The 15405-nt window shown below is 38.9% G+C and overlaps 1 protein-coding gene across 4 annotated transcripts in view; it reads right to left on the reverse strand.

Moving 5' to 3' along the window:
• Positions 1–15405, reverse strand: part of ACACB (acetyl-CoA carboxylase beta) — a 350436-nt gene that overhangs the window by 163399 nt on the left and 171632 nt on the right. For all 4 annotated transcript variants that reach the window (XM_053702123.1, XM_053702121.1, XM_053702122.1 and 1 more), the window contains 6 exons: positions 14292–14455; positions 10404–10554; positions 9683–9786; positions 9251–9332; positions 5798–5943; positions 748–898 (listed from right to left, as the gene is read on the reverse strand). In XM_053702123.1, the coding sequence (XP_053558098.1) occupies positions 748–898; positions 5798–5943; positions 9251–9332; positions 9683–9786; positions 10404–10554; positions 14292–14455 (798 nt within the window). The remainder of the gene's footprint in view (positions 1–747; positions 899–5797; positions 5944–9250; positions 9333–9682; positions 9787–10403; positions 10555–14291; positions 14456–15405) is intronic.

Genomic DNA, 15405 nt, shown 5'->3' on the forward strand with positions numbered 1-15405 from the left:
TAGTATGAAGTATGTGAGTGAGATCTTTAAATTGGTTTAGCATCTTCCTTTCCAGGGCCAAAAACAGGGCTCGTACATCCCCGTAGAAATCCTCCATTATTTTGCAGTTTATAGTGTCTGAAGTCGCTATGTTATTCTTTATGCAAACTCAGTTACCCAAGTAAGAGTGCTAATACATCAACTTCTAGGACAGTTTAGGTCTCCCACAAATATAATAACGATATCATTCGGTACAGAAAAACCTTCTCTTCATGTGTATGTCAAAATTTGCATCGGATGGCTTGAGAGAGCTCATATTTTTAGTGGATTAAGATTCTTTAGAAGGGAGCTCTAAGAAGAGTGGCCATCTTGGTTGCTGGTCCGGACACGCCCCCATAATAGCGGATTTTAACAATGCAATAAACTTGTGTCTATAAAACTGATATTGCTTGAGTGATAATTAATACATGACCGGCTGTCAATATGGTGGTACGATGAGTGCACTCACACTTGCCTTCCTTGCAGCCTCCAAGTTGTCCCCTGTACCTCTTGTCGGAAAGTTCTGTTATACTCTTTATGCTCTAATGAGTGTGTGTGTACTGTATCCTACTGAATAAATGTCATATCACATGTCTAGTGTACTTAATATCTTGGCACCATATAATGAACAAATAATAATTATAATCATATATTTGCAAATGACTTAAGGTTTCAGAGTGGTAAAGACTTCTGACCTACTTTGGATTATATGTGGGTGAGAAAATGTACCTCGATTTCTGCAAAGCATTCTCCAGCATTGACGTGGGACCCATCCTCCACAGTATACTGAAGCAGTTTGCCAGTAGATGGCGAACGAAGCACCGTAGGATCTTTTTCCTTTTCAAACACACAAGTCTTATTGCCAATTGTTACGCGGTATCTGTAGTGTGGTAAAATATTGCTTTTTAACCCTTGATCTTCTAGAAAAATAACACTAGATAATTGCTTCTCTTGTATCAGAAGTAATGCTTAGCCAATGAATTCTCCCAAATGTCCTATTCAATGCTGCTACTTTACAGGAATAGTACTACAGTTCTGAAATTGCCTATGAGCATAAGTGTAACTCTCACAGAGTAATAGAAGTATATATATAAAAGAAAGTCAATTTATGCAAAATCCCTATTTATTTAACTTTAATAAATGCACATAGTTGGGTAGTAACAATGTTTATGAATCTGCATTAGTAGATACAGCATTATAAAAAACTAAATTTATGCTTACCTGATACATTTCTTTCTTTCCCGATATGGAGAGTCCACAACGTCATTCAATTACTAGTGGGAATATCATTCCTGGCCAGCAGGAGGAGGCAAAGAGCAGCAAAGCAAAGCTGTTAAGTGTCACTCCCCTACCCATAATCCCCAGTCATTCGACCAAAGAGAAATGGAAAAGGAATAACACAAAGGTGTAGAGGTGCCTGAGGTTTAGTCAAAAATAACTGTCTTAATAAAGGGTGGGGTCGTGGACTCTCCATATCTGAAAGAAAGAAATTTATCAGGTAAGAATAAATTTTGTTTTCTTTCCTAAGATATGGAGAGTCTACGATGTCATTCAATTACTAGTGGGAACCAATACCCAATACTCTAACGGAGCCTGCTGCAAAACTTTAAGAACAAGATTAAGGCTACAAGAGGAGCAACAGGTTTAAACACATGCCTGATTCTGACCAGGGCCTGACAAAAAGATTGAACATCTGTCACATCCGCCAGACGCTTGTGTAACAAAATAGATCATGCAGAAATCTGACCTTTCAGAGAACTGACTGACAACCCTTTCTCCAGACCTTCCTTGAGAAAAGACAAAATTCTAGGAATCCTGACCCTACTCCAAGAGTAGCCCTTAGATTCACACCAATAAAAGGTATTTACGCCACACCTTATGGTACAGAGTAACAGGCTTGCGAGCCTGGATCATGGTCTCAATGACCGACTCAGAAAATCCATGCTTAGACAGAACTAAGCGTTACATCTCCAAGCAGTCAGCTTCAGAGAAATGAGATTTGGATGGAGGAATGGACCCTGAGTTAGAAGGACCGTCCTCAGAGACAACCTCCAAGGTGGCTGAGATGAAATCTTCACTAGGCCTGCATACCAGATCCTGCAAGACCATGCAGGAGCTATTAGAATTACCAATGCTCTCTCCTGTTTGATACGAGCAATAACTCGTGGAAGGAGCGCAAACGGAGGAAACAGGTATGCTAGACCGAAATCCCAAGGAAATGCCAGAGCATCTATCAGAGCCACCTGAGGATCTCTTGACCTTGAACCATATCTTGGAAGCGTGGCGTTCTGCCGAGACGCCATCAGATCCAACTTCGGCAACCCCCATTTAAGGGTTAACATGAAGACTACCTCCGGATGGAGAGCCCACTCCCCGGGATGAAATGTCTGTCTGCTCAGGTAATCAGCTTCCCAGTTGTCCACTCCAGGAATGTGGATGGCAGAAAGACAACAATTGTGAGCTTCAGCTCACTGAATAATCCGTGTCACCTCCTTCATGGCTAAGGAACTCCGAGTTCCTCCCTGGTGGTTGATGTAAGCCACTGAGGTAATGTTGTCCGACTGAAACCTGATAAACCGGGCTAAGGCCAAGCCATCAGAGCATTGTAAATCACTCTCAATTCCAAGATGTTTATGGGGAAAGCAGACTCCTCTCAAGTCCATAGTCCCTGTGCCTTTAATGAGTCCCAGACTGCTCCCTATCCTAGCAGGCTGGCGTCCGTGGTCACAATCACCCAGGAAGGTCTCCGGAAGCATGTGCCCAGAGAAAGCCCCCACGGGAGAGAGAGTCTCTTGTCGACTGGTCTAGATCTATCCTCTGAGACAGATCCGAATGGTCTCTGTTCCATTGTCTGAGCATGCATAATTGCAGAGCTCTCAAATGGAATCAACCAAAGGGAATGATGTCCATGGAAGCGACCATCAGACCAATTACCTCCATACATTGAGCCACTGATGGCCGAACAGTAGACTGTAGAGAGAGGCAAGAGGAGAGAATTCTGGATTTTCTGACCTCCGTCAGAAAATTTTTCATAGATAGGGAATCTATTATGATCCCTAAGAAAACCACCCTTGTAGCTGGAACAAGGGAACTCTTTTCCAGATTCACGTTCCAACCCTGGGAACGTAGAAAAGACAACAAGATATCTGTATGAGAATTTGCTTGTTTAAAAGATGGGGTCTGAACCAATATGTCATCCATGAATGGCGCCACTGCAATTCCGAGACCTGATCACTGCCAAGAGAGCCCCCAGAACCTTTGAGAAAATGCTGGGAGCTGTGGTAAGGCCAAACGGAAGAGCCACTAACTGAAAGTTTTTGTTTAGAAAGGTGAATCTCAGGAATTTGTGATGATCCCTGTGGATGGGAACATAAAGATACGCGTCCTTCATGTCTATGGTCGTCATGAACTGACCCTCTTGGACCAAAGGAAGAATGGAACAAATGGTTTCTATTTTGAAGGACGGTACCCTGAGAAACTTGCTGAGGCACTTTAGATCTAAAATGGGTCAAAAAGTTCCCTTGTTTTTGGCACCACAGACAGATTTGAGTAGAATCCTAAACCCTGTTTCCTTGCTGGAACTGGAACAATCAGTCCCAGGGAGAAAAGGTCCTGAACGCAGTTCAAGAATGCCTTTTTTTACCTGGTCTGCAGATAACCTTGAGCGGTGGAATCTGCCCCTGGGAGGGAAAGTTTTGAATTCTATTTTGTAACCCTGAGATACTATGTTCACAGCCCAAGGATCTGGGACATCTCGTCTCCACACTTGAAAAAACAGGGAAAATCTGCCCACCCACTTGATCTGATCCCGGACTGGGGGCCAACCCTTCATGCTGACTTAGATTCAGCTGAGTTTTTTTTTAATGCTTCCCCTTATTCCAAGACTGATTGGGCTTCCAAGAAGACTTGGACTGCTCCTGCTTGGAAGAGGGAGAGGAAGACTTTTGACCTTTAAAGTTACGAAAAGAACGAAAATTACGTCCTTTGAGTGTGTTCTTCTTGTCTTGCGGTAGAAAAGACCCTTTTCCACCCGTAATATCAGAAATTATTTCTGCCAGACCAGGTCCGAACAAGGTCTTTCCCTTGTAAGAAAGCGCCAGAAACTTGGACTTAGAGGTAACATCAGCTGACCAAGATTTTAGCCACAAAGCCCTACGGGCTAGGACAGTGAAGCCAGACATCTTGGCTCCCAGTCTAATAACTTGCATGTTAGCATCAGAAGTAAAGGAATTGGCTAGTCTGAGAGTCTTAATCCTATCTTGTATCTCCTCCAACGGATTCTCTACAAAAATTGATTCAGACAAGGCGCCGCACTAATAGGATGCCGCACACTTGCTACTAAAGCAAAACAAACTGCAGGTTGCCATTGAAGACCTTGATGAACATACATCTTCTTCAAATAAGCTTCCACCTTTTTGTCCATGGGATCCTTAAAGAAGCAGCAATTCTCTAAAGGGATTGTAGTTCTCTTAGCCAGAGTAGAAATAGCCCCTTCTACTTTAAGCACCGTGCACCAAGAATCTTTAATGGAGTCAGCAACAGGAAACATCTTTTTAAATACGGGAGATGTGGAGAAAGGAATCCCTGGCTTCTCCCATTCCTGTGAAATAATCTCCATCACACGGTCTGGGACAGGAAAAACTTCCACAGAGGAAGGAACATCATAGTATTTATTAAGTTTACTAGACTTCTTAGGGTTTGCAACGACAGAAGTATCTGAGTCGTCCAAAGTAGCCAATATCTCCTTTAATAGTACACGAAGGTGTTCAAGCTTAAATCTGAAGTTTACTTCTTCAGTATCAGATGAAGGAATAATACTGTCCGAATCTGAGATTTCCCCCTCAGAGGCTACTGGCGTATCCTCCTCAGCAGACTTATGAGGGAGGGCAACCTGCATAGCAGTATGTGGAACAGAAACCTTACTATCTAAATGTCTAATTTTCCTCTTGTGTTTATCCAGCATAGGAATCCCAATAAAGGGAAGATTAACCCCTAGTCTTAACATACATATTGTGCCTGCCCACTGCCAAAGAGAATCCTGTATAAAATATTTTAAAAATGTCCCCATCTACTGCATATGAAATATTCTTCTGAAGTGCAAGTCTCTAAGACCTAGAAGACAAAAGCACTAACCTGCAGTCTAGCTGTCCGGCAGGAAGACAGCTCACAAGGCGTGAAAGGACACATAATCCTTACAGAGACCTGTAGAAAAAAGAAAGAACAGAGTAACCCACTCTGGCTTTCTGTACCATGGGCAGCAATGTGTTAGAAAACAAAGCAAGAACTACCTCACAACTTCCTAACTGCTTAAAAGCCACCACTACTCTACTGAAGAGATTGACGTGGACTCAGCTAAACCCAAATCCTTGCTTGCAGGGAAAACTACCCGAAAAAGGAATTCATTTCTTCAGACACCAAACTTCATATCCTCTATTATTAGAGGCAAAAAGAATGACTGGGGATTATGAGTAGGGGAGTGACAATAAACAGCTTTGCTTTGGTGCTCTTTGCCTCCTCCTGCTGGCCAGGAGTGATATTACCACTAGTAATTGAATTACGTTGTGGAGTCTCCATATCTTAAGATAGAAAATGCTGTTAAATACAAAGGAGGCTGTACCTGATTATTCAACACTATATTTTAAAAACGAATGAAAAGGCTGATACAAGAAGAAAATATCAAATGCTTGAAAATACAAAAGTTAATTTGGTTATATTCTGCTTTTACAGAGTTGCTGCAAACCTGAAGCCATTACAATAGCTGTAGTAATGTGTTACATACCTGTCAACTTCCTCCTTCATGTAGGTAGTGTAGCTGTTCCCATCATAGGACAGCAAAAGCCCCCCATCACTCAGCCGGTGTACATCTATTTCTATGTGAGAGTTATTCATGATGATTACATAGGTGGTTAAGGACTGCCGGGCAACCTGCACAGACAGAAAAATGCAAATACGGTAACTACAGTAAATGGTTGTAAAGCACTAGGTATTCTACTTTCCAATTTACTTCAATTAGCAATTTGCTTGTTCTCTTCGTATTCTTTAAGAGCTTACCTAGGTAGGTAGCATACCTAGGTAAGTAGCATCGATGTGTTACTGTCATGCAGTGCTTTTGAAAATGTATAATATTGTTAAAAAGTATTCTTGCAAAACTCCTGCCATAGTACTCTAGAGATGAGCATTTTCCTGAGCTTAACTATCAGCCAATCAGATTGAGCTCGCATTCTATTGGCTGTTCCGATCAGCCAATAGAATGCGAGCTCAATCTGATTGGCTGATTGGATCAGCCAATCGGATTGAACTTAGTTCTGATTGGCTGACTCCATCAGCCAATCAGAATATTCCTACCTTAATTCCGATTGGCTGATAGAATCCTATCAGCCAATCGGAATTCGAGGGACGCCATCTTGGATGACGTCATTTAAAGGAACCGTCATTCGTCGTTCAGTCGTCGGCCAGGATGGATGTTCCGCGTTGGAGGTCTTCAGGATCCTGCCGCTCCGCTCTGGATGGATGACCATAGAAGATCCCGCTTGGATGAAGACTTCAATCGGATGGAAGACCTCTTCTGCCCCGCTTGGATGAAGACTTCAGCCGGATCATGGACCTCTTCAGCCCCCCGCTTGGGCTTGGATCAGGACATCGGAGGAGCTCTTCTGGACAGATCGTTGAACCCGGTGAGGTGAAGACAAGGTAGGAAGATCTTCAGGGGCTTAGTGTTAGGTTTATTTAAGGGGGGTTTGGGTTAGATTAGGGGTATGTGGGTGGTGGGTTGTAATGTTGGGGGGCTTGGGTATTGTATGTTTTTTTTTACAGGCAAAAGAGCTGAACTTCTTGGGGCATGCCCCGCAAAGGGCCCTGTTCAGAGCTGGTAAGGTAAAAGAGCTTTGAACTTTAGTAATTTAGAATAGGGTAGGGCATTTTTTTTATTTTGGGGGGCTTTGTTATTTTATTAGGGGGCTTAGAGTAGGTGTAATTAGTTTAAAATTGTTGTAATATTTTTCTTATGTTTGTAAATATTTTTTTATTTTTTGTAACTTAGTTCTTTTTTATTTTTTGTACTTTAGCTAGTTTATTTAATTGTATTTATTTGTAGGAATTGTATTTAATTAATTTATTGATAGTGTAGTGTTAGGTTAATTGTAGGTAATTGTAGGTAGTTTATTTAATTAATTTATTGATAGTGTAGTGTTAGGTTTAATTGTAACTTAGGTTAGGATTTATTTTACAGGCAATTTTGTAATTATTTTAACTATTGTAGCTATTAAATAGTTCTTAACTATTTAATAGCTATTGTACCTGGTTAAAATAAATACAAAGTTACCTGTAAAATAAATATAAATCCTAAAATAGCTATAATATAATTATAATTTATATTGTAGCTATATTAGGATTTATTTTACAGGTAAGTATTTAGCTTTAAATAGGAATAATTTATTTAATAAGAGTTAATTAATTTCGTTAGATTTAAATTATATTTAACTTAGGGGGGTGTTAGTGTTAGGGTTAGACTTAGCTTTAGGGGTTAATATATTTATTAGAATAGCGGTGAGCTCCAGTCGGCAGATTAGGGGTTAATGTTTGAAGTTAGGTGTCGGCGATGTTAGGGAGGGCAGATTAGGGGTTAATACCATTTATTATAGGGTTAGTGATGCGGATTAGGGGTTAATAACTTTATAATAATAGCGGTGCGGTCCGGTCGGCAGATTAGGAGTTAATAAGTGTAGGCAGGTGGAGGCGACGTTGTGGGGGGCAGATTAGGGGTTAATAAATATAATATAGGGGTCGGCGATGTTAGGGCAGCAGATTAGGGGTACATAGGGATAATGTAAGTAGCGGCGGTTTACGGAGCGGCAGATTAGGGGTTAATAATAATATGCAGGGGTCAGCGATAGCGGGGGCGGCAGAATAGGGGTTAATAAGTGTAAGGTTAGGGGTGTTTAGACTCGGGGTACATGTTAGAGTGTTAGGTGCAGACGTAGGAAGTGTTTCCGCATAGCAAACAATGGGGCTGCGTTAGGAGCTGAACGCGGCTTTTTTGCAGGTGTTAGGTTTTTTTTCAGCTCAAACAGCCCCATTGTTTTCTATGGGAGAATCATGCACGAGCACGTTTTTGAGGCTGGCCGCTTGCGTAAGCAACTCTGGTATCGAGAGTTGAAGCTGCGTTAAATATGCTCTACGCTCCTTTTTTGGAGCCTAACGCAGCCTTTATGTGGACTCTCAATACCAAAGTTAGTTTTATGGTGCGGCCAGAAAAAAGCCGGCATTAGCTACGCCGGTCTTTACTGACAAAACTCCAAATCTAGGCCTTTACTTTTTCTTTTTGTAAACATCCTTCAGAGAAGAGACACAGGCACAAACCAATTAACATAATAAAGATTTACTACCAGGGATATCATTGTGAATTTATCAACAAATATTTTATTTTTAAATTCATAATCTTATATACTTTATAAATGACTTCCTGTACATTACATGATACATTGATTATGATTGTATTGGTTCCTCCTTCTTGCTGAGCGTTTAATGTGACTATGTAGAATATACTTGCCAGCCATCTTGGAATGCACAAACCACTGCATGGCTGACAAGCAGACTGTGGTAAATAGGAATGTTTGCCATGTGTTTCGCATCCAGGGGCCCATTGATCGAAAACTCACTGGCATGAAAAGAAATCACACAAAATCTTTAGGATTTTGTTTAGACCTTATATTGTAATATAAGAGACTCTCGTTTACATATAGAACCCTTCATAGTGAGATAAACCTCTTTCAAGGGAAAATTTGAGTTTTTACAAATTTTTGACGGACCTTGCAGTGCTGACGAGACTTCTTAGATCATTTCGCCTGAGTAGAGAGCTTTAAAACATTAAGCCCCCAGGTACCAAAATATAACCAGGTAAACACTGAATTCACATTGTTTTATGAAACTTTTATCCAAGCAAAGGAGGGTACTCACAAAACTTATGCTACCATGCTCCAAAAGGGAACAAAGATGTATACAGTAAAAGAACATACTGTTTTTCTGTAATATATTTACACATACATCTGAGAGTTCATTATTGCATTTATCACAACTGAATATATTATTATAAAGTTTATGAATAAAATGTAATAGTATCCAAATAGTATACCTTTAAAAATGTAAATTGTTTATCGAGATGTAGATTTCCTGCTGATATTTACATAAAAATATAGTATACAGAACAAGAGAGAGACAGATGCTATGTATATACCTTTAGTGTATATTTCACACCCTCAGAGATCAGTTCCACATCTACAATGTTTAGGAGAGTGGCTGCAGGGAGTACTTGACCTCTGTAAGTAAGATACACAAATTAGATTGAAGTAAATGAACAGCACAAACAACATGGCATAGGAATCAGCTCTGAAGATTAGCATTTGCCTAGAATAAGGAAATATGGGTCAATATGAACCAGTGCAATATATTTGTGTTTTATTTTCGTAGATTATTAAAGAAGACTTGGTATTTACAATATACAACTCCAGGGGACCATTGTGGCCCAACTACAAGCAGCTGTTTAGCTTAGTCTGGAGGTCTAAGAATAAGCCTCTTATAGCACACAAACACTTACACTGGTTGCAAGGGAAGGACACACTGGTTAAATTATTGTAACATACAATCTACTGGTAACTACAATACTAACCTTTCAAGGGAGTGAAGGAACTCGTTCATACAAGTCCGAAACAAGGCATCTGCTACATTTAATGCACCACATACCACTCCGAGCATGGTATCTGGTTTCTCAGCCTTAAAACAAAGAACAGCAAGTACAATAATCTGTCATTATCAATTAATAGTGTCCCATCCATCCTCAAGGTAACTGGACATTCACCAGGAGCTGAATATGATGGTGAAAGACAGGGAGTTCCAGAGATAGAGGTTATGCATCAGAATTATTGTAGGATATATTGAGGGGAGGACAGGAGAAAAAAACTAAGATGGAACAAGGCCATGAATTGAGGGTTTATTTAGGCAAAATAAACATGTTAACATAAGTTGCAGAATTATAATGTTAACAATAAAAATAAATTCACAGCCCCACTAGATGATTTGGTGCAAGGTCATAATTGATCAAATAGATCTAAATTGCTACTGCATCTGTGTGGAGCTTTGCCAGTGCTAAATAAAGATAGTTAATAGCTTTGCCAAACTTCCTGCTGCATATACATTTGTTAAGTTAGTAGAAAATCATTCAAGTGTATTAATAGAATAAAATGGTTTAAATAACCAGTTATTTTTAAATAGAATATGTGAGCCAAAAGTAGATTATTGATTTTCAGAAAGAGCATTATGTGACCAAGACTTCAGTAGAACACCAGCTAATAAGAAGAAAAAGGGCAGTAAATCTGTCCGCCTAAATTTACCCGGACTTTGTCGGCAATCAAGTGATCCAGCCACCCTGTGTCGATTTCGTTATTTTGGAAGCTCTCTGTCTCCAGCAGTTTGATGAGGTATTCTACAGTAGTCCTGAAATCTCCTCGTATAGATAGCTCTTTAAGAGCCACAACCATGTTCCTACAATAAATACAAATACACCTGAATTGTATAACATTCACTAGGAAAATATTGTTATCTATAAAGCCAATCCCTTTATGTCACTTACAAAGAAAATAACACTACTGACAATTTGGTAAAAGATTAAACAGGAAAAGCTTCAGGATTGTAAAGTTTATAAACGGCTGCTAGTAATGACAATAAATTCCATACACTTAAATAAATCATATGAAAGAAGGTTGGGGGACAATGAGCCTATTTTTATGTGCCTGAAATGGGCTACACATAAACTACTGTGTAATCGTGCTGACTTATCACCCTGACAGCATTAATCTCTAAGAAAATGTGAAATCGTGAATATTATGGAGGGAAATGTATTTTTTTCTGGAAGGAAAGAACTGTTGAAAATATATAACTTAAATATGTTGTCAGCATGGCTAAATGGATATAAACTCCCGCAAATTACATAGGGCCAGATTACAAGTGGAGTGGTATTTTGAGCTTCCACTATAGCACTAATTGCACTAGAATTAAACTATATGCGATAGTCGGATTGCACTGGTATTATGAGTTGAAAGTCAAAAGTTATCCCTCTCGCACTAACCCGATGAGCTCAAACAGCTTACTTCTAGCGCAATTAGACTGCTGCACAAACAATAACCTACCCCCCATAAAAGTCAATGGAGAAAAAAAAAAGTTAAAAAAAAAAACCTAACACCCGACTCACACGCAAACACGATTGCATACTTTCATATGCGTGTACCCTATCACTTATCTTTGAGCCCTTATAACTTTTTGTGCAATTTTTTTTTTAAATAATTTTTATTAGATAGTGATATTATGAGTGTAACTGTATTCTGTAATGTGTTTTTTTATGTGTTTTGTGACACTTTTTTATCCAGCGTAACAGTTAACTGCAGCTCTGAGATCGCGGTAATGATTCAACTTGTAATATGAGCACAATTTAACCTGCGCGCTAACGATTGCGAAAACCACTTGTAATCTAGCCCATAATCGCTAAAAGCCAGAATGTCTTTAAAAGGGACAGTCTATACCAAAATTGTTATTGTTTAAAAAGATAGATAACGCCTTTACTACCCTACCCATTCCCCAGCTTTGCAAAACCAACGTTGTTATATTATTATATTATATTATATTATACTTTATAACATTTAAACCTCTAAATTTCTGCCAGTTTCTAAGCCACTACAGACAGCCTCTTATCACATTCTTTTTATTTGTTTTTCACAACAGTAGACTGCTAGTTCACATGGGTCATATAGATAACATTGTGCTTACGCCCGAGGAGTTATTTAAGAGTCAGCACAACACAGCACTAATTGGCTAAAATGCAAGTCAATAGATAACAAAAATAAAAAATTGATCAGGGGGCTGTCAGAAGATGCTTAGATACAAGGTAATCACACAGGTAAAAAGTATATTAATATAACTGTTGGTTATGCAAAACTGGGGAATGAGTAATACAAGTGATTAGCTATCTTTTAAAACAAAAACAATTCTGGTGTAGACTGTCCTTTTAATTAAGATTTATTATTTAACGGAACTATTATAAATGCACTTGAACTCTAAGAGGCCCAAGAAAATGACATGAAAAGTGCGTATTGTTTTAGTAATCACTGCCATAGACTAGTGATCTGCTTGATTCTCAGGTATAAGAAAGATATAAAGCTAAACAATGGAACAGTGTTAATGGCTACAAATATAAAGTAAGTATTTCATATACTTCTTCAATAACTAAGGAAGTAGCAAAAAGAGGCATTAAAGGGACAGTCTAGTCAAAATTAAACTTCCATGATTCAGATGGGGTATACAATTTTAAAAACTTTTCAATTTAATTTTAACAAGTAAATTTGCTTTGTTCTCTTGGTATTCTTTGTTCAAAGCTAAACCTATGTAGGCTCAAACTAATTTCTAAGCTGTTAAAGGCCGCCTCTTATCTAAGTGTATTTTCCCAATTTTTCACAGCTAGACAGCACTAGTTCGTGTGTGCCATATAGAAAACATTGTACTCACGCCCGTGGAGTTATTTGAGACAGAGCTGATTGGCTAAAATGCAAGTCTGTCTAAAGAACTGAGATAAAAGGGCAGTCTGCAGAGGCTTAAGTACAAGGAAATCACAGAGGTAAAAACTATATTAATATAACAGTGTTGGTTATGCAAAACTGGGGAATGGGTAATAAAGGGATTATTTATCTTTATAAACAATAAACATTTTCAAGTAGACTGTTCCTTTAACAAGACTGAACAAACATATTAGAATATTGTTCTGATAGGCAGATATTTAAATTGTAACCGTTCAAACTTTTGGTAAACTATTCTACACTATTCTACACCTGAAAAAGTAAAGAGCAATACAAGCTTCATATGATCCCACTAAAATGATCACATTAGTAAGCATTAGCCTATATTACTGAATTGCTAGTTTGTGCAATATGTGACAGCTCATAGGCAGAGGTGGAAAATATCACCATATAGGAAAATGCCAAATGTTTTACTTATTAACTGTAATTTAACTAATAAGACGTGAGTGAAAATGTTAACCCCTGCTCATAAGTCTTTGCAGAAAGCAAAAATAATTAAAAATGCTTCTAATGCTTTATAAAAGTGCGTTTTTTTATATAGGAAACACAATTTCAAGGTACACAATGCAATGTCGTACTAACAAACTTGTGGGATAACTATCAGACTAATTAGAATTTTTAACATGACAAAGTTAAAATAAAGTCTGAGGTTTGACAAAAGATAGAAAATAGTAGGTGCATTCACATGTGCACTTATACTCTGTCCCAATATGTCCCTTTCTTGTTGATGAAACTTATTATTGTAGCCATGTGTAAAATAGGAAGAGAGGGAGGTGACAGTAACGTAGCAATAGTAATGAGATAACCCAGAAATACTAACGAGATAACCCAGCAATCCTAACGAGATAACCCAGAAATACTAACAATATAACCCAGCAATACTAACGAGATAACCCAGCAATACTAACGAGATAACCCAGCAATCCTAACAAGATAACCCAACAATACTAACAAGATAACCCAACAATACTAATGAGATAACCCAGCAATCCTAACGAGAAAACCCAGAAATACTAACAATATAACCCAGCAATACTAACGAGATAACCCAGCAATACTAACGAGATAACCCAGCAATACTAACGAGATAACCCAGCAATACTAACGAGATAACCCAGCAATACTAACAATATAACCCAGCAATACTAACGAGATAACCCAGCAATACTAACGAGATAACCCAGCAATACTAACGAGATAACCCAGCAATACTAACGAGATAACCCAGCAAAACTAACAATATAACCCAGCAATACTAACGAGATAACCCAGCAATACTAACGAGATAACCCAGCAATACTAACAAGATAACCCAGCAATACTAACGAGATAACCCAGCAATACTAACGAGATAACCCAGCAATACTAACGAGATAACCCAGCAATACTAACAATATAACCCAGCAATACTAACGAGATAACCCAGCAATACTAACGAGATAACCCAGCAATACTAACAAGATAACCCAGCAATACTAACGAGACAACCCAGCAATACTAACAAGACAACCCAGCAATACTAACGAGACAACCCAGCAATACTAACGAGATAACCCAGCAATACTAACGAGATAACCCAGCAATACTAACGAGATAACCCAGCAATACTATCAAGATAACCCAGCAATACTAACGAGATAACCCAGCAATACTAACGAGATAGCCTCTTCACGGTTTTCTCCCCAGGAGAAGCAGTGTCCAAATTGAGAGTCTGCAAACTCATGTAGGCCGCCCGCGGCTGCCACACTGAAATATCCCCACACATTCTTACTGCTCCGAAAGTTCAACTCCTGAACCGTCCCAGAACTGGGCTTAAAACCCTGAATGAAAAAAAAAAAAAAAAAAAAAGATATGAGACAATTTTCATAGCTTCTTTTGTACATACCAGCAATCAATACTGACGAAGAAACTTTTCCTCACATTAAGGGACAGTATACACCAATTTTAATTTTACTGCATGTAATAGACACTACTATAAAGAATAATATGCACAAATACTGAAAGGGGCTGAGAGCAGACCCTCCCCCCTTCCCTGCATATCAAAAGACCCATTATACAAACAGAAGCAATCAGAAGTCTGTAAAAATCAGTATACATCTAAAACTTTGGGGCTTGGTAAGGACTTCTGGATAATTTTAGACATGAGAGACCTGGATAATTTTAAAAGACTTCATGCTGTGGGTGACTAATAGCTTGCGTTGATAAAAAACAAAATTTATGCTTACCTGATAAATTTCTTCCTTTACGGATATGGTGAGTCCATGGCTTGAGTAATTACTGTTGGGAATATCACTCCTGGCCAGCAGGAGGCGGCAAAGAGCACCACAGTTAAACTGCTAAGTATCACTCCCTTACCCACAACCCCCAGTCATTCAACCGAAGGGAAATGGAGAAAAAGGAGTAACACAAGGTGTAGAGGTGCCTGAGGTTATAGTCAAAAGAACAACTGTCTTAAAATAAAAGGTGGGGCCGTGGACTCCCCATATCCGGAAAGAAATTTATTAGGTAAACATAAATTTTGTTTTTCTTTCCTAAGATATGGTGAGTCCATGGCTTGAGTAATTACTGTTGGGAACCAATACCCAAGCTAAAGGACACAGATAAATAGGGAGGGACAAGACAGGCAGTCCTAAACAGAAGGCACCAACACTTGAAGAACCTTTCTCCCAAAAGAAGCCTCAGTCGAGGCAAAAGTATCAAAATTTGGAAAAAGTATGCAGAGAAGACCAAGTTGTAGCTTTGCAAATATATTTGGGTTTAGTGTCCCTTT

Source organism: Bombina bombina, chromosome 2 (assembly GCF_027579735.1).
Source record: "Bombina bombina isolate aBomBom1 chromosome 2, aBomBom1.pri, whole genome shotgun sequence".
Classification (NCBI taxonomy): domain Eukaryota; kingdom Metazoa; phylum Chordata; class Amphibia; order Anura; family Bombinatoridae; genus Bombina; species Bombina bombina.